Genomic DNA, 26401 nt, shown 5'->3' with positions numbered 1-26401 from the left:
GATGCTAGGGGGTAGAAAAATGAATCTGGGGGTAGGGGGAGTTGCACTGAGTATTTTTTCATTAACATTTGTTGGTGGTTTTGCATATTATTACTCGGAGATTTTTTTTTCCCCCTGGAAAACGCGAAAATTTCATTTTTCCACCCCCTAGCACCCCCTTGAACTAGTCTGAGAGACTTGATAATTTTTCTGAGGGTTGAGGGAGTTGCGCTGAGTATTTTTTCATCAATATTTATTGGTGGTTTTGCGTATTATTAGTCGGAGATTTTTTTTTCCCCCGAAAAACGCGAAAATTTCATTTTTTCACCCCCTAGGACCCTCTTGGTCCACTCTGAAAGACTTGATGATTTTTCTGGGGGTAGGGGGAGTTGCACTGAGTATTTTTCCATTAACATTTGTTTGTGGTTTTCCTTATTATGAGTCGGAGAATTTTTTTCCCCCTGAAAAACGCGAAGATTTCATTTCTCCACCCCCTAGCACCCCCTTGGAGAAATCTGAAAGACTTGATGATTTTCCTGGGGGTCGAGGGTGTTTCGTTTAAACTTTTTTCATAACAATGTGGTGGTGGTTCTGGCTATTTATGGTGCAANCCTGAAAAACGCGAAGATTTCATTTCTCCACCCCCTAGCACCCCCTTGGAGAAATCTGAAAGACTTGATGATTTTCCTGGGGGTCGAGGGTGTTTCGTTTAAACTTTTTTCATAACAATGTGGTGGTGGTTCTGGCTATTTATGGTGCAAAAATTTTTTCTTCCCAAAAAAAAAGACAAAAATTGAGATTTTCATCTCCCTACCACCCCCTTGGCCTGAACAAAGGGGGTTGATCATATTGTGGAGAATGGGGAGGCTATTCCAGATCATTTCGGAATTTAAAACTTAAATAGGAACAATTTTCAGTTTTTGTATTAAGGTATGGGGCCCCACAGATCCTTGCTACGGCCCTGAACTTTCGCTGCCAAGTCGGCTGCTAACTTCAGCGTCATTCGCTAAATACCATTGAGGACGCTGTTTTTCGTCAATATGGTCGCTCTAAGGCGCTCATATACGCGCCTACACAAATCCAAAATTTGGTTGTCTTGGGTGTGTGAGTGCCCGTGCGCCTTAGATCCTAGGTGGCGTTTTCTTATTTAGCGAGCCCAATACACGACAGAACTTTCCCCTCCACTACCTCTAAATGATTTACATTCGGTATTCGCGATCGTAACGTAGATGTAGGAGCCACCGAGTGGTCTCTAAACGAACTACTCTTGGGGGGCAACCAATGAGATCCCTCGGGGGGAACCAATGATGGAGCTCCACAAATGAGATCAAAGAGAATGCAGTGATCTCATTGGTTGCCCGCCAAGAGTAGTTAGTGGAGAGACCACTTGATGGCTCCCACATCTACGTTGCGATCGCGAGTAATGAAAACGGGACGACAAATCCGGAAAGTATCGTTAGTTACATTATATAAACCGGCTATGAGCTTTTCAACGGTGTAATGAGGCCGAAGTTAGCAGACGCACGCCCAGCAGAAGTTGCATTAGTTTTTGGGGCGGACTGTGCGGCCCGCACTTAGACGACCCATTACGAGGCTGGAAAATATAGCTCCGGTTGGAGGCTGATTTTTGGGGTGTGCAGAGTCGGGGGTGGGTGGAATTTCTTTCGGGGGGTTATTCAAGGGGTGGACAGTCCAAATTATACAATTTTTTTCTAGGGAATTAACACATTAATTAAGAATGACTTGATCTTCGGATATTTCGTGTTAATTTCGGAAATTACGGCGGTAGGGGGTGAACACAAGTACATTGAGGGTTCGGAATTTTTCCAAGGGGTAGTTTTGAGCGTGGGGAGTTCGGATTATTCAATATTTTCCTGGAGAACTAATGCAGTAATTGATGATAAATTAATGAAACTCATATTTCTTTTTTTTTTCCGGACACGACGGGGATTGGGGATGATGCGCAAGTACTTTTGGGGGTGGATTTTTTCCTAGGGTTAGTTTTGAGGGTGGAGAGTCGAAATTATTAAATATTTTCCTGGGGAATGAGGGCGGTAACTAACAATTAATTAATTCCATATTTTACGTTTTTTCCGGAAACGGCGGGGGTTAAGGGTCAAGTGCAAGTACTTTTGGAGTTCGATTTTTTTCTAGGGGTAGTTTTGAGGGTGGAAATTAATCCATTTTTTCCTGGGGAATGAGCGCGGTAATTAACAATGAATTAATTGGATATTGCACGTTTTTTCTGGAAANTTGAAGCGCGAATTAAAACGGTCAATCAAAAGCGCGAAATCAAAACCGTGAATCAAAACCGCGAATTAAAACCGCGAATCAATTAATCCCACCCCACCACCCACTCGCGGGGGCACCCTCAGACCTTTCTGACCCTTCCCAAAAATGGTTGGGCCAGAACCCGTCCTACACATCTACTAAACGACGGGGGTTAAGGATCAAGTGCAAATACTTTTGGGGTTGGATTTTTTCCTAGGGGTAGTTTTGAGGGTGGGGAGTTCGATTTACTCACCATTTTTCTGGGGAATGAGCGCGGTTATTAACAGAAAATTGATTAATTGGATATTATACGTTTTTCTAGAAACGACGGGGGTTAAGGGTCAAGTGGAAGTACTTTTGGGGTTGGATTTTTTCATAGGGGTAGTTTTGAGAGTGGGGAGTCGAAATTAATCCATTTTTCCTGGGGAATGAGCGCGGTAATTAACAATGACTTAATTAATTCCACATTTCACGTTTTTTCCGGAAACGACGCGGGTTAAGGCTCAAAACTACCCCTAGGAAAAAACCCGACCCCAAAAGTACTTGTACTTGACCCTTAACACCCGTTGTTTCCGAAAAAAACGTAAAATGTCCAATTAATTAATTTTCTGTTAATGACGGCGGTCATTCCCCAGGAAAATGGTGAGTAAATCGAACGGTATCCGGTCTAAATGTTACGGTAAAAAATATTACGCCATAATATTACGGTTATTATTATTTAATATTACGATCCAAATTGTTATGGGCAGGGTTTGAGAACGCGTTCTTCGTTCGTTTTCGTTCTTGGATCGAAGAACGAAACCAAAAAAGAACGTTCTCAAGAAGAATGAAATTGTGAGAACGTTTTCGCGAGAACGAAATTGAGGAACAAAATTATTGAGAACGTTCTCGAAAGAACGAAATTGAAGAACAAAAATATGAAGAACGTTCTTATACGAAAGAATGAAATGGAACAATATTGAAGAAAGTTCCAAAAAAGAACGGTTCGGAACGAAATGGAACGAAATTCGGCAACACCGCACGGGAGGCTGTAGTTTTCAGAATTTATTGACATTTTCTCTCTAAAATGTCTTCTATGAGACCGAATCCGCTAATTCTATTATACGAAAAATTCCGTTTAAATTTTCAAAGTTCTTTTCATGTTTTCGATCGAAAAGGATAGTCGAAATGAAGGAAAATGAGGGCAACCGGAGGTCTCTAGTTCAATTATCGGCGGAGATATCGACGATTCTTTTTTTCTTGATTGTGTTTTTTTTTCTTCGACTTTAATTACAAGCCATGTGGATAATAAAAAAATTGAAAACCATAGATTTGGTCGAAAATTTTCTAAATTTTTTGGAAGAAATATAGTCTTTTATGTGTCCAACCATTTTGACATAGAAAACTCCAAAAGAAAGTTTCAAACGGCCATTTGGGGTCGTTCCCCAAACTTGATTTTTTTTTTCTTTCACCGGAAAGCGCAGACAATGTCGCAAACAAAACATATTTTCAATTTTGGTGCTCTCATCAATCCAGCGTTGAAATGCAGGGAAAAATAAATTTTGTTCCCTCAGAAAAAATGGTTTTTCAAAAATATCTCAAAATCTAAAGGAGATACAGAAATTTTCGTAAAAATTGTTTTTGTAGAGCAAAATGAGATCCACAAAAAAGCTCCTATAAACATTTTCCATCTACCGTAAATTCAAAGATATTCATCAGAAAATCATCTCCAGATTCATTAGTCAGTTTTTTTTAAATATCTCAGGATTGAAACAAAATTGTGATTTCTCAATAAGGACCTTTCTGGTAGGGCAGGATAAGGTCTACAAAAAATCCCGCTATCTCTTCTGCATTGCGAGATATTATCCAAAAACCATCTCCGAACCCAAACAAAACAGTATTTAATTGATTATAACCATCGAAGACAGACAGGGAAATACTTTTTATGCAACATCTCGGAATGAAGAGGAGATTGGGGATTTTTTGTGAAAATCTTTTTTTAGACCTTATTCTGCCTTACAAGGAAGGCCCTTAGCAAGAAATCACTATTTTGCTTCTATCGCGACATATTGTAGGAAAACTAATTAGCATTGGAATCTGGAGATAATTTTGTGAGAAATATGTCTGAATCGACGGTGGATTGAAAAATTCACCGTATCTTTAAGAGAGCTTTGTTGTAGATCTCATTTTACTCTACAAAGACAATTCTCAGAAAAATTTCTGTATCTCATTTCGATTTTGAGAAATTTTCAAAAAAAACTTTTTCGTTTTTCAAGGATTAAATTTTGTTTTTCCCTTCATTTTACCTCTGGGTTAATGAGAGCACGAAAATTGAAAATATGTTTTGGTTAGAAATTTCTTGGAATCCCTCCCTCACTTTTCGTTACCGTTTGGTGTGCATATATAACGTGCTTGTCTTATGCACTCCGTGCACAAAAGCAACCACTTCACCCCCACTACGGTTCCGAACAGTGAACTCGGCAGGTATCACAAAAAATTGGATGTTACGCGTGCGTGCGAAGAAGTGGTTCTTCACGCACTTGTAATACAATGTACTGTTTCTGAACTTTTCGATAAAAGAAGAAAAAAAATGATAAAAAATTTGGGCAATGACCCTAAATGGCCGTTTGAAACTTTCTTTTCTAGTTTTCCATGCCAAAATACATGAATACATAAAAAACAATATTTTTTTCGTAAAGTTGAGAAAAGTTCCGACGAAATCGATGGGTTCAAATTTTTTTTTTGTTCACAGTGGCTCATAATTAACCCTCTTAGGTGAAAACTGTACTAGGACGTACTAAGCCCCCCGGATTGGGGACGCCACGCTACGCGTTAGGCGGCCTTAGAGTGGGGATAACGAATTTCACCTTATAGGGTTAAAGTTGAAGAAGAAACGTTTTCAGAATAAAAAAAAAACATTTTGCGCTATTTCCACCAATAATTGAGCTACAGATTTCTGGTTGCGCTCATTTTTCTTCATTCGGACTATACTTTTAGATGAATAATTGAAAAAAAATCTTTCAAAATTTCAAGACAATTTTTGATATATAGGACTGGCGGATTCAATCATAAACATTTCTATACTCCGCGTGAGAAGAGTAATATTCTAATAGTAATGCGCAAGAAGGTAACAGAATTTTGAGGAGATTCACTGTAAAACTTCTATATAATTTCTCAAGTTTTTAAAAATATGCCGAAACCAAAGTGTAACGGAAAAGATTGCATAGCAAGTTGTTCTGTGCAACAAAATCGAATTGCCAACTCCAATGTCGTAAATATAACTAAAAAAAAATTTCCATAATGATCATATGTGTAATTCCATTGAAGTTTTCATTTTCATACGAATGAAAAATAAATCAATGGGGGAGTTCTGCGTCTATCGCCTGCAGAACACAACATTTCCGGGACATTAGCGTCATTTTGAAATATTGAATAAGAAATTTTTCTTCTTATTTCATGAGAAAGAGTACAATTCGGTTTTCGATCATTCTTCCCCTCAAACATCATTTTCTCTTCAATCTCGTCGGTTATGGAACTATTATTCCGGAGACCTTTGAATTTCAGGTGAAGTCCCTTTTGAGTAGGCACGAAGATATATTAAAAGGTTGTCAACAGCACAGACCTGACGCAGAACGATTGGTATATAATTTGTGGAATGCGCTTCATGCATAAACTTTGGAAATTATTAATATTTCATCGCGTGAGGTTCTAAACACCTCAAGAAATCGATTTCCAACGTCTCCTCCTACACATAGGAGAAACCCCAAAAGAAAACCTAGCGCTTTCACTAAAAATACAGAAGTCCAAGAAAAACACACTCGTCAAAATTATCACAGTGATTTAATAATCAAATTGAGACACAGTAGAGAAATTACACGAATGAGATGTTCACAATAATCAAAGATATTAATCGCAGAGAGAAAACGCGGTGTTCACTTGTCGCTATGCGGTTTGAGAAGAAGGCGGAAATGACCAGATGGGTCAAGTATCACGGCAGGTGTCGTCGGTCCCAATTAATTGGACACGGTCGGTAACCCAGGTCCGTGTCCAGGAGGTGCTGCCGCTCGTGGTCAGCGGACCAACCTGCCGTGACATGAGGCTGGAGCCTCAACAAAGTAATATTCTCTAGAGATTCTTTTCTCCAGAAACTATCCGAAAAAAAAATTCCGATAATTGGATAAGACCAGTTTTTTTCACTGTATTTTGTTCCGTTTTTATGACAAAATCCAAGCGAAACAAAACTTGGAAAGTTCAGGCTGAATTATCCGTTCTGGAATCCAGGAACTCGTCGTTCTAGATTCTAGAAACCATGAGTTTCTGAATTCTGAAACCAAGAGTTTCCGGATTGCAGAACCATGGTTCTGGAAACTAGGAACTTTTTTTTCTCTGTGTAAAGAAAAAGTCCCAAGAGAATAATTTATATAGGAAAAACCATATCTTTCAACTTTTACCTATCAAATACTGTATCGCTAAAATTAGCGGGTAAAGTTGCATAACTCTCGAGAGAATCAGCGTAGAACTCTCAAATAATTGAACGAATAAAAATGGCATATGAATGAACTACTTGAATGAATAAGAATGTCGTCTCCGGAAAAAACGGGGCATAATGAAAGCTTGCCTTTATATAAGCATAAAACCTTAACATAAGCGGAAAAAATTACAATTTTGGAAGAAGTTAATGTTGTTCAACGCATGTATCCCGTCGGAATAACGTGTCATCGCAGGCGCCATTATGCGTCCGGCAGGCGTCATGATGCGTCAAGCTGGCGCCATGATGCGTCAGGCTGGCGCCATGACGCAGCGTGCTAGCACGCCATGTTGTCGTGCCACCATGAGTCAACTGGCCAGCGGAGGAGAAATGCAATTTTCGAGGTAAGTGCGTAAAATTATACTTTCCTTCGTGAGTATGACAAAATACACTATATTCCACATAAAACTTGTAGTAGGATAATCTTCTGTTTCGACTATTTCTCACATTAATTCAAAACTATTACCTAGCACTTGAATTGCAACACTTTTTCTCGATATGAGCTTATATGGAGTCAAAATTGATCGAAAATTCATATAAGACATCCATTGCAATTGGGGACATTAATTGGAAATAGCTGACTGTCAATAATTCAAGTTTACAAAAAAAAAAAAAAAGATTTCCAGCCATTCTGAGTCAAAACGGATTGGACCTCAAATCATTGCGAACTATCGGCACAGTCCCTTCTTCTCGTTGAAAATGAATGAGAAATAATGAGCCGATAATGAACAGAACAGATGCAGATCATGAGAATATAGATAAAAGGGTGAATAAAACATTTGACATCAAGAGAATCGAACAAGATGGATTCCGAGAGGATGGATTCACTAAGTCATTAGGCATATGTATTAAGGGATGCATATGTATTAATGTATTGAGGGTGTATATATTCCCAATATGTATCTATAAATTTGTATCTGACTTCATGAAAAGAGTCATCTTTGACTACTTCATGGGTCAATGGCGTGCGTCGTTACATGCATCGTAAGACCAATAGGAGAGAATGGCGGGCGGAAGGGGAGGGGGCGATTTGGAGACTATTAAAACTGGAGCGACAGGTATTCGGTATCTTAGTTACTTCTGGCTGTCAGAAAGTACTACAACATTTTGTGCAGAGTGCAAATAATATCGAAGTTTCATATTGAAAATGGCTGAACAAAGTTGCTCTCCTGGACCCGGACGACCGCAATCAACTATCATTCGGAATTTTTTCTCGTTTGATTCTACCACGGGCGTCAGTCACTGCAAAATACCCCAGTGCTCTGCTCAAATAAAGGTAAATATCTGATTATCTGCCCATTTTACTCATTCCAAACGAATAACAATATGGAAAACAACATTGAACAAATTTATGATGCTAAGTTGAAACGACCAATTTTGTTTTTTTTGTGTTCCAGGGCAATCATTCTTGTAATCTGGAAAGACACCTGAAGTGTCTCCATCCAGAAGTACATGTCGCCATCGACAAGAAGAAGAGTGCCATCCAAGAAGAGAGAGCGCTCGAAATCCCATTCAGTCGTCATATCTGCTGAGCAAATCCAGGAAGGTTGTCTTGAAATGGTCACACGCAATGGAAGACCATTTTCAGCATTGGACGATAGTGGATTCAGGAAAATAGTGGATCCTCTTCTAGCGAGCATTCGTTTGGAAGATCCCATCAACATCTCACCAGCGGCTATTCGTGACAAAGTTACGAAGAGGGCTCGAGAAATTCGCGCTTCAATCAGCAAAGAAGTGAAGGTATGACCAATCAATTGAATTTTTTTAAATTCCTGTACAGGTTTCAATAAGCGGACGAGTGAACATGGAATTTTTATTTCCAGGGGAAATTGGTGAGCTTGAAAGTGGATGCTGCCTCCCATCATGATCGAGGATTTCTTGGGATAAACATCCAATTCAGCGGGAATGGAGTCATCCATGTCAGAACTCTCGGTGTCATCGAGCTGGTTAAGAATCATACGCCCGAATACTTGCAGACTGTCATCCTGGAAATGTTGGAGAAGTACGGCATAGATATCGCAAATATCTATTCATTCACTTCGGACAATGGGTCAAATATGGTGATGTTAGGAAAACACTGATGAGGATTCTATTGCCGGAGAAGCTGGAGATGACTCTGATGGTGATGATGACCTCGAGTATGTGATAGACGGCGAAAGGGAATCTCAGATTCAATCTCACGACCAGTCTGACAGTTGCTCCTTAGTAAATGAATGCCAGCATCATCAGCAATATGCGGTGCGCACCCCATACCCTACTTGCCATCTTTGATGCCTTGAAAGGAATAGCTGGAATGAAGAGAACTTTGATCAGAGCTCGAAATATCGTCAAAGCGCTGAGGACTCCAACCATCACGAAGGTGCTGAATCTGTCGGAACCAAAGGCAAAGAAACCCAAGTTAGATTGCGTCACTCGATGGAATGCAATAGCTGACATGCTGGAGTCTTTGGTGGACTTGAAAGGGTTCTGCCAAGAGTTTTCTGTAATTCACCCGGAGCACAATTGGACAGCGAAAGAATGGGAGTCCATCAGTGAGTACTTGACATCATTGACACCAGCAAAAATAGCAACGAAGAAACTTCAGGAAGAGCAGTTGACGCTTGGTACATTCTTTGGAGTATGGATGGAATGTAAATTGGAGACGGCAGAGATTCCAACCACTCTGGCAGCAGAGCTCGTCAGTGCAATGCAGAGGAGGGAGCCACTACTGATGGAAAATGAGCCTCTTATTGCATCAGTTTATCTCGACCCACGATTCTTTCCACTTCTTCCCAAGAATTACCGGGGAACGGCCATCACAAAACGAACAAGTTTGGAATAAGCTGCAGAAGTTGGAAGAAGAGTCCGGAAGTTCTTCAACTGATGCTTCACCACGTGAGAGAGGTCGACAAGCTGCCGTTGGCAATGGCACAGGCAGTGACGTGTTTCAAAAGGCACTGGATACAGCGATAGCTGCGATGGGAACGAAAGCACAATGCACACCAACTATCCGTCGTGATCTTGAAGAATTCGGAGGGACAGTCATTCTTTCCTTAACGACTGATATCTTTGCTTACTGCGAAAGCAAGAAACATGCATATCCTCAGCTGTATAAATTAGCACAAGTTGTACACGCTGCACCGGCTACCCAAGTCAGTGTCGAACGTTTGTTTTCTGCTATGGCCTTCATCCTCTCACCTTTGAGAACAAATCTCAAGTCCAAAATTCTCGACGATATACTCGTAGTTCAGTCTAATTGGGACAATACCGAGAACGTCTGGAGGAATTTTAGGAAGCCAACGACAAGACGCCAAAGGAAACACGGAATGTCATATAACTTTCAGGGGGGGTAGTTCAAGGAGTTCGAGTGAATTTGAATTGACTCCATCGCAAGAAAATGATGATCGTGATATTTATAATGCTATTATCAACCCTCACGGTGATATTGAGATTGAAAACATTCCACTGATGTTGGAATAGCGTTTTTGTTCAAAATATAGAAAATATATAAAATGTATCTGTTATAATAAATTTTTTCGTACTGTTAGTCAATCAATTCAATTCATTTATTTCATTGATGTTACAAAAGTTTTCTTTGTTTTACATCTTCACAAGCCTTTTGAATTCTCAACTTCTTCTTTCAAATAATGTTAAAAATGTTCATATGAAGATATATAGATATAACAAAATTGCCTTGCGCGTCAATCTCAAGTCAACAATGACACTCAGGTAAGCAGATCTTGCCAGAAGCCAACGCGGACATCTACACCGTTTTGAAACATTTTTAAGAACATTCGCAAATAATTTAAGAAAATTTTCACAAATGACGTCACGCTCATGCTGAAAGATCCGTCTCCGATGCTCCATCCTTTCGTTAGTCCGGTTCCACTCGCATTCCCGATGTTTCTCTCAGTCTCTCCCATCCCTGTTGGAGCCATTTCCATCCTCCAAAACCCTCAACTCGCCATGCACCGCCACACCGCTAAAATCACTTTCCCTCTCGTGGCCACGTCATCCACCTCAGCCTTACCTCAGCCATAACCTCCACCCCTCACTATTCAGCTTCACCGCCATATTTACTGCCTTCCAGCCCTCCACCGCTCTCAAGATGTATAGAAACTTTACATAACCTCTCCCTCCTTTTGCATCTCTATGTCTCACCGCGGACAAACTCCCTGACCACTGCAGCCTCCACGCTCATCGCCAGCACCAGCATCCCCACTGCCACATGCTTCATATTTACCGTCTATCAGCCTTCGACTTCTCTCAAGTTTATGTAAATTTCACTCATTTTCGGGCCACACAAAACAATTTTCCTTGTAGTCTCCTCGTGATATGCCCATTATTCGTTTCACCATTCAATAATAATAACACTTTCTTTCGTTTACCCTTTATCATAATCCTCCTCTGCTTCTCCTGCTCCCTCCTATTCACCTTACTTTCCTCAGGTACCCCAGACTTAGGCCAAACTATGCTTCTGCCTCCGTGGTTCTGTCCAAATTCTCCATGTCACACTGTGCCTCGTGGTTTCACCATCCGTCCATCCCAAGCTTGCCCAACCTTTCTTATTTTGGGCTGCCTCTCTTGCCTCTCACTACTCTCAATTTCAATTTCTCATGATTTTTCGGAATGCAATTTACAACACCTTGGGAATCTTCCACGCCCTAACCCATACGAATTCCGCCTGTCTCCATCGTTTCTTGCCCCTCTTAACCCCTCGCCGTCGTCGCCACGTCATCTAACCTCCAAATTGCCAGCCGCCAACAATCCATTGAAAATCTCAAAAAGTTCTGTTTCACCTCCACTTAATTATCTCCCTTGTGAATAACACTGCAAGGAGCCCCTCCGACAACTTTCTTCCACTTTGTTTCGCTAAAAAACCATAATTTGTTCTAAAAAATCGACGTAGCCTTCACCCACTCTACCTCCTCTCACGAGCGCCACCCGAGGGCCACTGTTAGTAAATTCCTGTATTCTTTTTCAAGAGAAATCTCCAGTCCCATTATTCCACCCTCATTACTCTCAGGACAGACTCAATGAAGGTGGAGATAAGAGTTCCAAGATATTCTTCTAGTTTCTAGGTAAAAAACTCGAAGACGATTTGAATATTAGCCGATCAGAGTAGAAATCGCGAGAAAAGCTTATATGAACTGTGACGAAATTCCAGGCGAATTCGTCACCTGCGGAACTCCAGGGTATTTATGTATAGAAAGAGAGAGAGAGAGAGAGAGAGAGAGAGAGAGAGAGAGAGAGAGAGAGTAAGATTTTATAAACCGTTACCTTTTTGTCGTGATAAAAATCTATACGGAGAATTAGAGCTACCTGCTACCTTAACTCTACTTCAGAGCTACCTTAAGTTCGGAAAACTACTTAAATTGGTTACCTGTCGCGTGAATCGATTCCCTAAATTTTTAGAACAATATTCATTAAATAACTTCATTAAATAAACCAGATATTTTGCAGATATTTCTTTTTTTTCGAGTCATTTTTGTTGAGTTAAAGTTTATTAATTTTGAGATTTTCCTACGTAAATTCGGTTAAGGATCAGGATATCACCGTGGAATATTTGGCCAAGATAATGTGCTACCCAGTGTTTCCTGTAACCCTTTTTGGTTTGTCGATAGAGTGAGTACATAGGTCGAGTTGAAATGCTTGCGCTCCCTTGAGCGAGAGTGTTAGGGCTTTCAGTTGGAAGGCCGTGGAGACGATCACCCAGTCGTCGAAACGGATCGCCATTGGGTTTTTAAATTTAGTTAAGTTGCGTTTGCGTTTGAGTTTTCGTTGGTAAAGTCCTAATTCCTCTCCGGAGAGTGCCCTCTGTAGATAAGCTACCTTATTCCGGTCGTAGATGGAGTGAAGATCCGCTCAGCCATCTCAGTTTCACGTTGAGTTCAAGTAATTACAGTTTTGTTCAGTTAAAATAATTGGAGTCAATTATATGAAAATTCAAATTTAAACCTTTAAATATTTCGCGCTCAATTACCCCGGGAATCGATAGTTCGCGTCTCCGGCACTCGAGTCAGCACCGTACGGGGCTAGTCTCCCCCAGACTCCCCACCACTATGCAACAGGCCCGAGCGGACACACGCGATAGTCGCCATTACAGTATCCACCCGGACGACTAAGAGTGAGGTACGAGTCGATTTAGCTCCCTGAACAAGTTCTCTTTCGAGGTAATTATCGAGGCCCCGTGATCCAAATTCAGTCAAAATCAACGCTCCAGACCATGGTAAGTACTCGTGTACTTATTTAGAGGTGATTAACAGTGAATTAGTGCGTTTTTCGATAAAGCAGTTGGACCACGCGGAATGGCGTCGCTACCTCTCGGAATGACGCCAACACCGATACTCATGGTTTGAAGGACAGAAAACTCTTCAAACAAACCTAAATGCTCCCTGGAAGCTACCTGAGATTATTTAAATGATAATTACGCTACCTGAATAAATCCGAATAGTAATAGGGCTACCTACCGTAACTTTTAGGCTAAATTTCATGCTTTAGGCGTCTCGCTACGGCGATTGATGCAACTCGCTACCTACTTCATTGCTACCTTTTTGCTTGCTACCTTTTTTCGCTCTCTTTACGTAATTATTCTACGCTACCTATTTCTTTATATTTCTCCGACTCACGAGAGTTCTGGAGGAAAAATGATGCTACCTGAATTGTTCTGAAGCTACCTTTTTCGCGTTTTAATGCTCTCTAACGTTCGTTGAGTTTTGGATTCCGGTTGGGCATGGGGACGCTATCTTTTTAGTTATCTTTACTTTATGGTTGGAATCCAGAACAATAAAATTATCTAAGCTCTCTTACGTTCATGAATAAGCTACCTATTATTTTGGAAATTATTGGAGACCGTAAGCTACCTATTTTCATGGAGAAAACCTCCATTTCCGGGTTAGAAACGCTCCTTTCCGGTAAATCAGCCACGTGGCTGATTCAAGCTCCCTAGCTCATTTTTGCTACCTTTTCGGTGAATGAGATTCCCGATTTTAATGGGTTACAAATGGCATAAGAATTAAGTAAACCATTACAAAGGCGCTCCATAATTCGTAATTCGATTAATTACAGTCGAAAATAAGAAAAATTAGTACCTTTTCGTGAGCTCTCCTTTTTTTTTATTTCGCGTAGTTACCTCATCCGTTCTCTCTCTCGCACGTACGCTACCTTCCTATAGTCTCTCTCTCTCGGATTCGTGTTCCCCTCGTGGACAATACCTTTGCTTCTCTCTATCAGCTTTGGATTGGGATCGCTTTCTTTTTCATACTTAAAATTATTATTCGCATCTTTCGAGTCCTTTTGGAGTTTAATGGATCATTTCAGAGTATTTAAAATTATTTTGAGTCACATTCATGTAATTTTGTGTTTGTACGAATTTACGATTTTGTATTAATATCGGCAATAGCGAAACACGTCAGTACAATTGTGTTTATTATTCAATGTCGACCTTACCTATCCCGTTTGGAATTTAAGACATTGGTTTATTGGTTTCTCGATCGATGATTGGTTTTGTTAATTGATGTTCTCGTCCACGAATCCACCCCTCTCTCCACGACCCGCACACTGAGCAGCCGAGTAAATCCCGTACCCTCGTAATCCACATTTCTGCGTATGGTCTGCGATATGTTTCTTGTCGTTGTTGGATTTTTGGGGACAATCAGTATTTAGTTTTAAGAAAATACAGTTCCGTTTGCGGTTTGTCGATTCCGCGTTGCTAAAAATCGCCTGGCGCCCTAAATACACGAAGTAAGGATTGGATGAGCTGCTGATTGTTCCCGGAGTCCAGTTTTAGCGTTAAGGTTTTTGGCGTTTCAGACTTGTCGGATTGCGAGAACGAAGGTAATGAGTTGGCCGTGTTTGGATAATCGAGACTTCTGGGTTAGGGTTTATTGAGTATTGGTTGAGGCCAAAGAAAAATCATTACAGAACAACTACTGTGAAATATTCAGCAACGAATATGAACGAGAATGGAATATTCAAGCGAGAATAAAGTAACTGAAACATAAGTTTCTATTAATCTCGAATGGTGTGCTCTGATTGGCTGAATTCCTAATATATATATATATATATATATATATATATATGAAATGAAATTCAATTCACGTCGGCAAAAAAAAATTCTTTGAATCCCTCTAAACTTCCATAACTGGAATTTGATTGAGATTCTCCGCTTAGTTCACTGGAATTCCTATTTGTTCTTGGTGGATTCCTATTTGAAACTCTATAATTTCTCCGTGTCGGTTCCATGCGGATATCTACAGGAGTTATTTGATGAATTATTTCACTATTCAATAGAATTGTTTTTCATTCAATGGATTTTTAGTTTCTCACCTAATAAAGGGTGGAATTACTATAGCTTGCCGCAACTGGTTAACAGCAACCAATATTTGGTAAAATGATGGTTGGCTTTTGCCGATCAACACAACACTGCGCCCACGGGTTTTTCACTGGTCACTCCTAATTGTCGTGTCCAAAAGGAGAAGCATACTATTCATCGACTCCCTCCATCTCCCACCTCCTAAGCAACTATTAAGTAGAGTTTGCGGATTAATGGAAACCGTTCCTATGTTAACTACGGAGATGAATCGAAAATTAGACTGGCAAAAATGAACATTGTACACACCAACGGATTACCCGACTCAGATTTCTTCTACGTCGGCTGACAACTGCGGGGTCCATATTTGCACTTGGGCGTACATAATCTGTACAGGTTCATACATACAATTCCAGGCGACACAAATGAATAATGTACGTAAAGCAATCGCTAGAATGCTTTATGAGAGTAACGTTGAGAGAGATTTGCGAAGAAGCTCTGGGCTCAGCCCAGTATTAATTAGAACCTCCTCCAGAATTGTTCACAAAATTCAAAACTCAATCAATCCTCCAGAGAATTACCCCAATACAATCAAATACTGCGCTTCACTTAGATCACTTATTATTGGAACTCTCCCCGAATTTGAGAATGAATTCCCAAGTATCGAGGAGGATAGCATGGGAGAATTGAGTGATTACGAAGTTGGAACAAACGATGAAGCAGCAGAGAACATCGGCCGAGAAAATTATCGAAATACAGTGGGATCGATCAATATTTTCGAGAAAACGAATGTATATTCGGATGGCTTCCCTGGGCAAGAGAGAAAGTTATATGGTATCGACTTGACTGCAAAGTATCTTGCAACATTGCGAGATAATTAAATGATAGATGATTCTATCATTAACACCTTCTTTTTATTACTCAATGAACACGCTGAAGAATCAAGAGGGTTCTGTGTACTTGCGTTTCCGTCATTTATGGTGACTTCACTGATGGACAGCGAAGCTGCCATGAATTTCAGGGGTTAGGCTGAAGCTTGTGATCTGTGGCATCACCAGGTTTGGATGTTATCTGTAAATATGTGTTCGCTCATTGGACTCTATAGGTCGTTATCCCTTCCTTCGAAATTATGATATTTATCAACTCATCTTCGAGTGGAATTCCTGAGAGACTCATACCTGGTGTTATTTCTTTTATAAGATCTGTGCCAAACACTTCAGACAGAAAGTGTAAAGAGACAAAATTGAATGTGAAAAGATGGAGAATTTATGAACCACCAGACATCCCTTCCCAGCACACGATGCCTCTTGCGAGTTGCAATAATTGTGGAGTGCACATAATCTCCTGGGCATATGTTCTGTGCACCGGTATGACCTATTGAGATCGACATGAACTGCGCGAGGAGAGGGATCGTAAGGATTCTCTACGAGAGTAGTACAACCGAAAAGCAAGCGAATCATGTTACATCACTAACAAAGATCCTGATGGATGAATCCAAAACACATATAGTACCTGAGAACATGAACTTGAAAATCTTAAAAACCCCACCCTTGAACGTCTGTAATACTCTCGTATTTTTTGTATCTTTATTCTACGAGTTGCGCAGCACGGATATGAATTAGTTTGTAAAATTACTCGTTAAAATGATTGTATAAATAAAACTGATGTACCGCAATTGTCGCCACGCTTCACTTAGTTAAATCACGGTTTTCGGGCCCAGTGACAGAAAAAAAAATTATATTTCTTAGTTTTGAGGCTTTCGCGGCCATTATTAATGACTTGGTTGGCTTCCGGATGGATGCCGCGTTGAGTTTCAGCATTGCGCCGACGTTTCGCAAACATTGCAGTCTGCATCTTCAGGGCTATGAGCTCCGATTCTGAGCTCCGATGTGTGGGGGCAGTCCTTATATACCTTCCCTTGTGGTGGTGGGGGAAGGGGAAGGGGGGGGGGAAGTCAGCCAATCATATGTTTTTAATTGATCAGCTGGTCAATATTTATATTTCACACCGTGATAACAGTATTTTCTGACTCACGTGATTATAATCCTTGCCTTCAACTCGGATCATAAACCACATTCGTCAGAAAATACTTCCATCGTCTTTTGATATAATGTACAATTTCCACCCTAATTCCCTCTATACTGCAAGGAAAGAAAGGTTAGTATGCTACGAGTCACTCTATTCTTTAGGCAGAAATAGATAGGATAAAAGAGAGATAATCCGCAGCTTCATATACCACGATGACGGGGGGTAGTTAGGAACATCTCCACCAAAGGACAACCCCCAAAACATTTTCTTTTACTCAGGAAAACGATCTTCCGCAGGCAAGTTGGTGAATTTCGAGCGTAATTTGGGGGTTATTTGTCAAAATCCACTTTAAACCTTAAAATCATCGGGTTTAATGGGGGTCGAGGAAATTTCCTGAAATGTTTTTCAGTGGGAATTGTCCAGTGTTTCTGAATATTTAAATTGTAATCCTTTTCTTGGTTTAAAGAAGGTCAGTAGTGAATTTTTCACTCCATAAATGGACTCAAGTACCAATCCGAAGCAGTCAGTGATTTTTTGAAGGGTCAGGGAAGTCCCCTCGAATATTCCCCAATGTTTGGTATTTTTGAATATATCACCCCCCCAATACTCTCAAGGACGAACCCGAGGGGGTGAGTGATTTTTCTGGGGATTGGGGAAGTTCCTTTAAACATTCCGCAATGAAAATTATTTGGTGTTTTTGACTATTTTGAGTGGAAATACATTTTATATGATACGTGCGTGTAACCGCATGGGTTTCAGTTGACTATAGTCAACTGAAACCCGAAATAACGCATGACGCGCATGCGCATCACCTATTAAAAGAGAATAACAAGGAAGGAAATCTAACCTCCGAATAGTGAATACATGGAATGACTGAAAAATGAAAAGGTGATTTTCGAAGCAGATAAAATGAGCCAAAATCGTATAATTCCTGATAGTGATGAACCGGTAACCGCCTGCTTTCCGCACTAGTTGCGTAATGTACTATTTCTCTGCTAAAAACGCGAAAATGTGAACATTCACCCTCTTGATACCGCCAACTACGAGCCCGAGGGGGTTGGTGACTTTCCTGGGGGTTGGGGAAGTTCCTTTAAACATTCCATAATGCAAATTATTTGGTGTTTTTGACTATTTTGAGTGGAAATATATTTTTTTTCTACAAAAAACGCGAAAAAGTGAACATTCACCATCTTAATACCCCCAAGTACGAACCCGAGGGGGTAGCTGATTTTTCAGGGGGTTCGGGAAATCTTCCAAAATATTCCTCAATGGAAATTGTTTGGTGTTTCCAGTACTTCAGGTGCAAATATTTTTTTTCTATTTCATTGGTTTTATCGAAGTAATTCTCGATTTGAAACCCCTCCTCTAGCCTGCCTCCCCTCCTTTCTTTTTCCTCTCATTGTTATCTGCGGTATCATGGCCGTCTTACTTTTTAGCTGTGCCCCATTCGAGCTAGGACTGCACGGGAAACCATGTAAAACCCCAGTCGCACAACCGGTCGATTGTGCAGTGCCCTAATATATCCATCTGTCACACTGACTAGATGGAGACACTAGGCCGCTACACCGTACGTACCGCCTGCAATTTTTGTGCGAGCGAGGTGTTCCTAAGCGGTCACCCATGCAAGTACTAACCCAGCTCAACGCTGCTTAGCTTGGATGTCCGCCGGAGCAACATCTCACCCACCTAACCATTACAGTCGGTCTCAGGTGCGAATATTTTTTTTTTTTCCTATTCGAACAATTTAGAAAATCAAGGTATCCACCCCTTCAACACACTATGCACCAATCTGAGGGGGGGTGGATGATTTTTAGGAAGATTGGGGGGGGGGGTGCTCTTGGCCAGTTTGGAATGAAAAAATTTGGAATTTAGAAACAAATTTTAATTCTAATTCGAAAGGTTCGGCTGCTAGGTTCAGCGTCATCAATTTCCCACTTATTTTCATATTTTTTAATCAGGTTTTTTAGAAGTTATACTAAAAAATCGAATTTCAGCGGCGCAGTGCCGTGGATGCGAATAGCGAACGGTTAATTTCATGAATATCTCCAAAACTATGAACTTTATCCAAAAATTTCACAATGGCATTATTTGGAACCTTTAAAATTCCCTATTGGAAAAGGTTGTATAAGATTTTCTCTTAAACCTTGTTCTTCCCGAGATATTTACGGAATTATCTACAATTTATGCCACTCTGCACCTACTTCTCCTGTCCATTAATTTATTTTTCCTGAAACGATTTCGTAACTTCCTGTTCTAGTTCTATTTCTACAAATACTAGGAAGTAATTCGGGGGATTCGAATAGGCTTGGCCACCAGCCACTATCCATTAACGATCATTAGACCTTTTTATTCCTTTCTTCTGTCATAACTTCTTTCTCTGTTACAGAGAATTGGCTATGAACGCTAAGCTCATAGTCCAGATGGATGGAAAGAAGACACGGATATTCAGCAGCAAGGTGAGTCCGGACAACTCTAGAATGTTTTTATATCATCATTTCCAGCTATAGAGAGTAACAGCTAATCGAGTGAGAGTAACAGCTTCTCTGGCTAACGGTACTCATATCTCAAGGAAGTTGACGCTTCCTTTGTTCGTTGACTTGAAAGGATTCAAATGAGAGACAAAAGTTTAATTACTTTAGAAATTACTGCCGATTAGGGATAGGCGATGTTTGTTGATTAATCGACAACATTGATTTTTCATACCCAAACATCGATGTTTTTCATTCGATGTTTTCAACGGCCGATTAATCGATTTTCTATTAGGGATGAGCGGTGGTTGTCGATTAATCGAAAACATCGATTTTTCATACCCAAACATCGATGCTTTTCATTCGATGTTTTGAACGGCCGATTAATCGATTTTCAATTATTGCTTCCAAATATCGATGTTTCTGACCAAGCTAACAAAATTTTTCATTTTTTTGTCGCAGAATAATGTTGATTGATTGAGAATAAACAAAATAATAATTTATCCGCAACCAGAAGTAATTATTTCCTACAGTATGTATGTTATAAATGATAAGTGGATAAGTCCAGTCATCTATTGTTCTTTAAATTAACAAAAATTTCTATTTCTTTTCAATTAAAAATTTTAACAATTATTGCAGCTAACGGAAAATATTCAATATGTTTTCTTCAATTAATCAAAAACCCTGTTTCGAGATTCAAAATTTAATTCTCTAGCAGTACTTATCATTGAGACGCAAGTTCCTCGGGTTGTATTTTTTGAATATATATTTTTCAATAAAAACGAGAAAAAAAAATTATTTAAAAAAATTCGTTTTTTCTCCTGTGTACTAGAAAAAACATCGATTTTTTAAATAATCGATGTTTTTTCCTGGAAAATCGATTCACAACATCGATGTTTTTGAAAAATATGAATTCTTTGATAATGGATGTTTTTTAAAACATGGCCTATCCCCATTTTCTATTCTTTTTTCCAAACATCGATGTTTCTGACCAAGCTAACAAAAATTTTTCATTTTTTTGTCGAATGATTATGTTGATTGATTGAGAGTAAACAAAATAATAATTTATCCGCAATCAGAAGTCATTATTTTCTACAGTATGTATGTTATAATTAAAAATGATAAGTGAACCAGTCAAGTCGTCTATTGATTTTTTAAATAATCGATGTTTTTCTCGAAAAATCGATTCTTCGATAATCGATGTTTTTTAAAACATCGGCCATCTCCACTGCGGATACTATTAATTAGTAAAATTATAGTAGTAGTAGTAGTATGTATATATTGCATATATACGAATTACTAAATTCCAGAAGCAAGGGGGACTGGGAATAACATAATATGGATAGTAGAATTATAAATTCAGTAGCGAAGTTTTCAAGAGTAACAAAGTGAAAGAAATATGATTGGCTGAAGTCTTCTTTGCAGCATTCAGATTTTCTTATAAACTCCCCTTAGATACAGAGAGATTCTGCAAAAACTCAATAAGCAGTTAAATCGACTTATTGGCATTTACAACTTTACGAATTAATTGACTTTCATGTCTGGTTGAATATGGAATGCTTTGGATAACGGACATTTCTTTAGTTCCAAACATGCTTTTTCGTGTCACGGGACCTGAAAAACCCCATTTTCGTGGCGCATTTTCTCGACACGAAAATTAATTTTCATCACGCTGTGACGAAAAGTGAACTTTTCGGCACGCTCCGCGTGCCTAAAAGTCCAATTTCCGCCACATTGTGATGGAAAATATTGTTCGTAACTCGTGAAAAAATGTTTTTTAGCTCGTGGGATTATAACCTCCCACTCGCCAAAAAACACTTTTTTGCACTCGTTACGAAATATACTAACACACCTCGCCATGGAAAACATATCACCCTTCCCCACGTGCTTGCCATCCTCGCCTTCGGCTCGGAAGGCAATCTTGCACGTGGGGGACGGTGATCTGTTTTCCAAGACTCGGGCATGGAATGTACTATTTTGACACTGCTGCTACGTTCACCTCGTGTCGAAAAGTGCCTTTTCGTTTACTCGTAAACGAAAAGTAAATGAATAGCAAATTGTGTGTTCTGATTTCATCAAGGGATGAAAACACGACATTCTAACCCGCGTGCGGATTACTGCCCGAAACGAAGCCGTGGGCGGTAAACACGCTATTTTCCTTCCTAGGTATACATACTATTTTTTGTCATAACTGTACGTTATAGTTCGATTTTTCTTCGTAAATGCTGGGAGGAACATGGGTTATGTCATTCCGAGGATCGTCAGAAACAACAGAAATCTGAGGAATGAAATAGACTACTTTCCTCCCATCATTTGGCGACAAACTTTCCGTGCAGATATAACGAAAGAAGTCCGTTCGTTTACTTGTAAACAAAAAAGGCACAGTTGGGCCACTCGCTGAACATCACTAACAAACTATAACATCACATCAAAAAATATTGTTCGACACATGTGAGGCGGGAATTTTCAGCTCGTGTGATTAGCAGCCCTCGGCTTTGCCTTAGGCCGACAACTTCACACTCGTGAAAATTCTGTCTCACTCGTATCCGAAATTACTATTTCAATTTTCGCTAAATCTGCGCGTTCTTGAGATAATTGCATCAACAATGAGTGATTATGAAGATTTCATCGGCTGTTTTGCCCACGTACACAATTGGAGATGTACACACACGAGCTGCACACAATAAATTGCATACATCCTCGCGCACATGATTTGAAGTAGCGGAGACCGGGGCAAAGCGGGGTAGCTAAGACAAAGAGGCGGGTGTTAGAGCTTCTATCATAGAATAGAATATTTATTTCCTTGATGCTACTGTTACAGTTTTACATCTACACAAGCCAGTCAACAAATATCTCCATAACTCTCCAATAAATTGTTTTATCAATAATGTCTTTAGGGTGTAACAAAAGATGATAATATCACAGTATCACAATTTGAGCACTTTCGTAATTTCTAGTTCCTTAAAATTTCTTTTCGCTGTAGTCTCTCAGCACTCTTTCTATCTTAGCTAGTCCTACACACAACGGTACATTTACTTCTCCCGCTAGGGCATTTATTAACTTCTTCTTCCAGCTTCTTTGATTTGCCTTTCCTCTCCAGCCTGTCCACCAGTCTCTATCTGTTGCTTTCAGTCTTCTCATCACCAGCTCGCAGCTTATTGCGTGCTCTGTAGATTCTACAGAGTCATTGCATGCCCGGCATTTGGTATCCATATAGTTGCCTTTACCCTCTCTCACCGCATTGCCACATCTCCATCTAGCCCAAGTCTCTTTCTGCCAAGCCTTCAGTCCTTTCCTGTGCCAGTACTTCTCTATTTCTTTTCCAGTTTTGATGTTCGAGAAATAGCTGCAGTAGTTCGATCTATCTGCCTTCTCCCAGTCAGTCTGTATCTCTTGATCCGTTGCTGTTTTCTCCAGCTCTCTAAGCTTTTGCTCGACTTCCCCCAGCTCTCTTCCCTCACTCAGCATTTCTAGTAGTTCACCATCTCCCACTCGATCTAGTGCTCCTTTCAAACTTTTTCCCCATCTAGTCGGGTCGCCGTTTCTTATATTCCTTATTTCTTCCTTTAAGCATTTTCTTGTCCATCTATTCTCTCCCATGAGGCATACCTTCATCAGGAGAGCAGCCCAGCCCTTCTCCTCGCTTCTATCTCGATACTTCTTTTATTTGCTTCCAATCGCCAAATATATCCTGGTGGATTTTTTGCCAGGCCCATACAGGATTTCATATACTTACTCTGTACTCTTTCAATTCTTTCTCTTCTTTCCCAGCCCCATATCTCTACTCCGTACATAGCCGCCGCCTTCACCGTTGAGTCCATGAAGTAGATCCGTCTCTTCAGGTTCGTTACTCCTGCCCTTCTTGTTTCTCCCCATACTTTATTAATTAGTTGCTGTTTTCCCAGCCGCTTTTTCTGTGTGTTTGTTATATCGGTTCCCTGAAGTGAACCAAAATCCAAGATATTTAAACTCTTTGACGACTTCAATTTCTGTATTTTTATACAGCCAGTTTTCTCCTTTCCTCTTGCCACCATTTCTGAAAACCATAATTTTTGTCTTTTCTACGCTTACCTCCATGAAATTTGAGTCTGACCATTTTTCGAGGTTGTTCAGCATCTTTTGCAGTTCTTCTCCGCTCTCCCCGATCAGGGCCGCATCATCTGCATAAAAAAGTGCAAAGATCTTCGTATTCGAGCCTGGTCCTAATCCTGTACCTCCGTCTCCTCTTCTTCGTAATTCCGGTTCCAAATCATTCAGATATATGTTGAAAAGGATGGGGCTGAGTGGGCAGCCCTGTCTTACTCCCTTGGTTGTTAAGAAAGCCTCTGTCTTATCCTCTCCGATTAGTACTGCCGTTATAAATTTCCTTTGTCATTTCCAGGAATCTTCCATCTATCCCCATTAATGCCATCTTCTTCCAAAGCCTCTCCCTGTTCACCTTATCAAAAGCAGCTTTGAAGTCGATAAACGCTACGTAAAGTTTGCCCCTTTTCTGCTTCAGCTTGTTTCCCACTAGTGTGTTCAGTACGAACACCTGATCCATTGTTCCTCTTGCTCGTCTAAAGCCTGCCTGCGCCTCCGTTAGTTTTTCTTCTTGTTCTAGCCAGATACTTAGTCTTCTCCCCATAATTACAGCTAAGATTTTACAGCCGAAGGAGATTCCTCGGTAGTTACTTGCTAGTTTCTCGTCTCCCTTCATTTTGTAGATTGGAAATATTGTCGCCATCTTCCAGCGGTCTATCAATCTTCTTTCTTGCCAGATGTCTTTAATTATTTGAATCAGCTCCAGTCTTCCGTCATTGGGCATGCCTATCAAAAATTCTGCCGCTATTCATCCTCACCTGCTGCCTTCCCCTTCCTCAGGTTCCTTAGCACTGCTACTATTTCACTCTGGGTTAATGGTCCATTTAGCCTTCTTCCTTCTTCTTCTTCTGTATTTTCTTCTTCTTCTCCCATATTTGGGTTATTTGGGTTCTCTGTCTCCCTCCTGTCTGCCTTATCCCCTACCTCTTGCTCCAAATCTCGTGATTCATTTAGTGGGTCTATATCTTGTTCGTTTACATGTCTACCTGCTCCGACTTCTCCCTCTAATAGTACTCTAAAGTGTTGCAGCCAATCTTCCTTCATGATCTTACTAGAGAGGATTGCTCTTCTTTTCTTTCTATACCAATTCATTGCTTTCCACCATTCTGTGAGGTTTTTGCTCGCTTCTACTTCTATCTGCCGCTATTCCATCCATATTTCCATAGTCTTGTTTGTTTTGCCAGTTCCGATCTTTTCTGAATTTGTGTAGGTATTTGAATAATTTCCTCCGCATACTCTTGCACTCACCATTCATATCCCATGTTGCTTCTCGGTGTCCAGGTGATTTCCCTCCTGTTGTCATTCCAACTTTCCTTGCCGCTTCCTCGATTGTTTCAACGATATGTGCCCATTTCTCTTCTGCTGTGTGCTCGTCAGGGTTGTTTTTCTTGGCCACAAGGTTTCCCATTCCTTATGAAATTCTTCTGCCTTTTTTGCTTTCCATTTGAGTCTTTTCTTATTGTTGTGCTCTTTCCGTTTTTTCCGTTCGTTCTATGATCCCCCATTTCACTCTGTAAAAGATTGGCAGGTGGTCCGAGCCTTCCTGGGATGCCACTCTCATGCCTTTGAACCATTCTGGGTCCAAGCCTTGCTCCTCTGTCTTGACTATGACGTAGTCCAGCACACTTCCAAGTCCTTCTCCTTCCGCTATCGCTGTCACCTTGCCTTCTTCATCTCCTTCTGATCTACCATTCATTATAAGCAGTGCTCTTGATTCGCACCATCTGAGTAGTTGTGGTCCGTCAGGATCCCGTAGTTTCTCATCTTCTGATTTCCTAGTGTGGTACGTTCGTTCAGGCTCGTCTAGTCCGCAAACAGCGACTCCTTGTTCCAGCCCAATTCTAGCGTTGAGGTCTCCAGCTATTATTAGCTTTGCTGCCATGCCTTCCATCTCATCTAGCTCTTCATCTATCTTCCTCAAAAACTTCTTCAGATTCTGGTGGTGGTTGTTGTATCCCGTAATGATTATGTATTTGTCGTCCGTTATAATCCTGTTCTCAATCCGGAGTTGTAACCCGTGCTCCCACTCTGTCAGTTGCCAGGTTCCTCCTAAATTTTTCTTTATCCCCAAGATGTGCCCTCCAACAGCTCTACCTTTGGTGTGAGTTCTGGTAGCTATTTTACCACGCCATTCGAAATTTTTGTTCAAGCTGTCCATAGCCTTCTTCATCTCTTTCTCTTCTAGAAAAGTTTCCTGGAAAGGTACTATATCTGCGTCTTGCCATAGCCTCTCATTCTTTCTTATATTTTTCAAGCCTCTTGTGTTCCAGTGCAGTATCACCAATTCATTGGTTTCGCAGTCGTCCTCTTCCTCTTCCTCGAAAGGGATGGTGGGTCGGATGTTGCTCTTCAGGTTCAGCTCTTGTCTCCTTCTCTTCTCTTCCTTGCCTTAGTGTTCCTTCTATCTCATCCCATACAAGCCAAGTGTCCTCCACCAGGAGTTTATGGTATCCTGTCTTTGTTTGGCGCTTGAGTAGTCCCCAATTGTCTGCTTCTTGTTCAATCCAAGCCTGGACCTCCTTTTGTCTGTCGGTGAAGTCATCCGTGATCCAAACCCCCCAGCCGAGATTCCCCAGTTTCTGCTTCTTCATGATTTCTTCCTTTGACTTCCACTCCTCTAGTTCTACTTTCCATGCCATTTGATTGATTCTGTCTAGTTTCATTACTCTAGGGTTTTCCTTGAGCTCGAGAGTAGTTTCTAGTCATTGTTCTAGTTCCTCTTTTTTCCTTTTTTCGATGAGCGTTAATCCTTGGATTATCAATTTCTTCTTCCTC

General features: G+C 40.5%; 1 protein-coding gene across 2 annotated transcripts in view; it reads left to right on the top strand.

Moving 5' to 3' along the window:
• The window catches only part of LOC107045248 (kinesin-like protein KIF16B), a 72122-nt gene that overhangs the window by 8803 nt on the left and 36918 nt on the right, over positions 1 to 26401 (top strand). For both annotated transcript variants that reach the window (XM_015267442.1, XM_015267441.1), the window contains exon 2: positions 19462 to 19531. In XM_015267442.1, the coding sequence (XP_015122928.1) occupies positions 19462 to 19531 (70 nt within the window). The remainder of the gene's footprint in view (positions 1 to 19461; positions 19532 to 26401) is intronic.

This window comes from Diachasma alloeum, unplaced genomic scaffold, assembly GCF_001412515.2.
Source record: "Diachasma alloeum isolate Michigan unplaced genomic scaffold, Dall2.0 Dall_scaffold_00899, whole genome shotgun sequence".
Classification (NCBI taxonomy): Eukaryota; Metazoa; Arthropoda; class Insecta; order Hymenoptera; family Braconidae; genus Diachasma; species Diachasma alloeum.
This window is presented reverse-complemented; position numbering and strand designations above follow the sequence as displayed.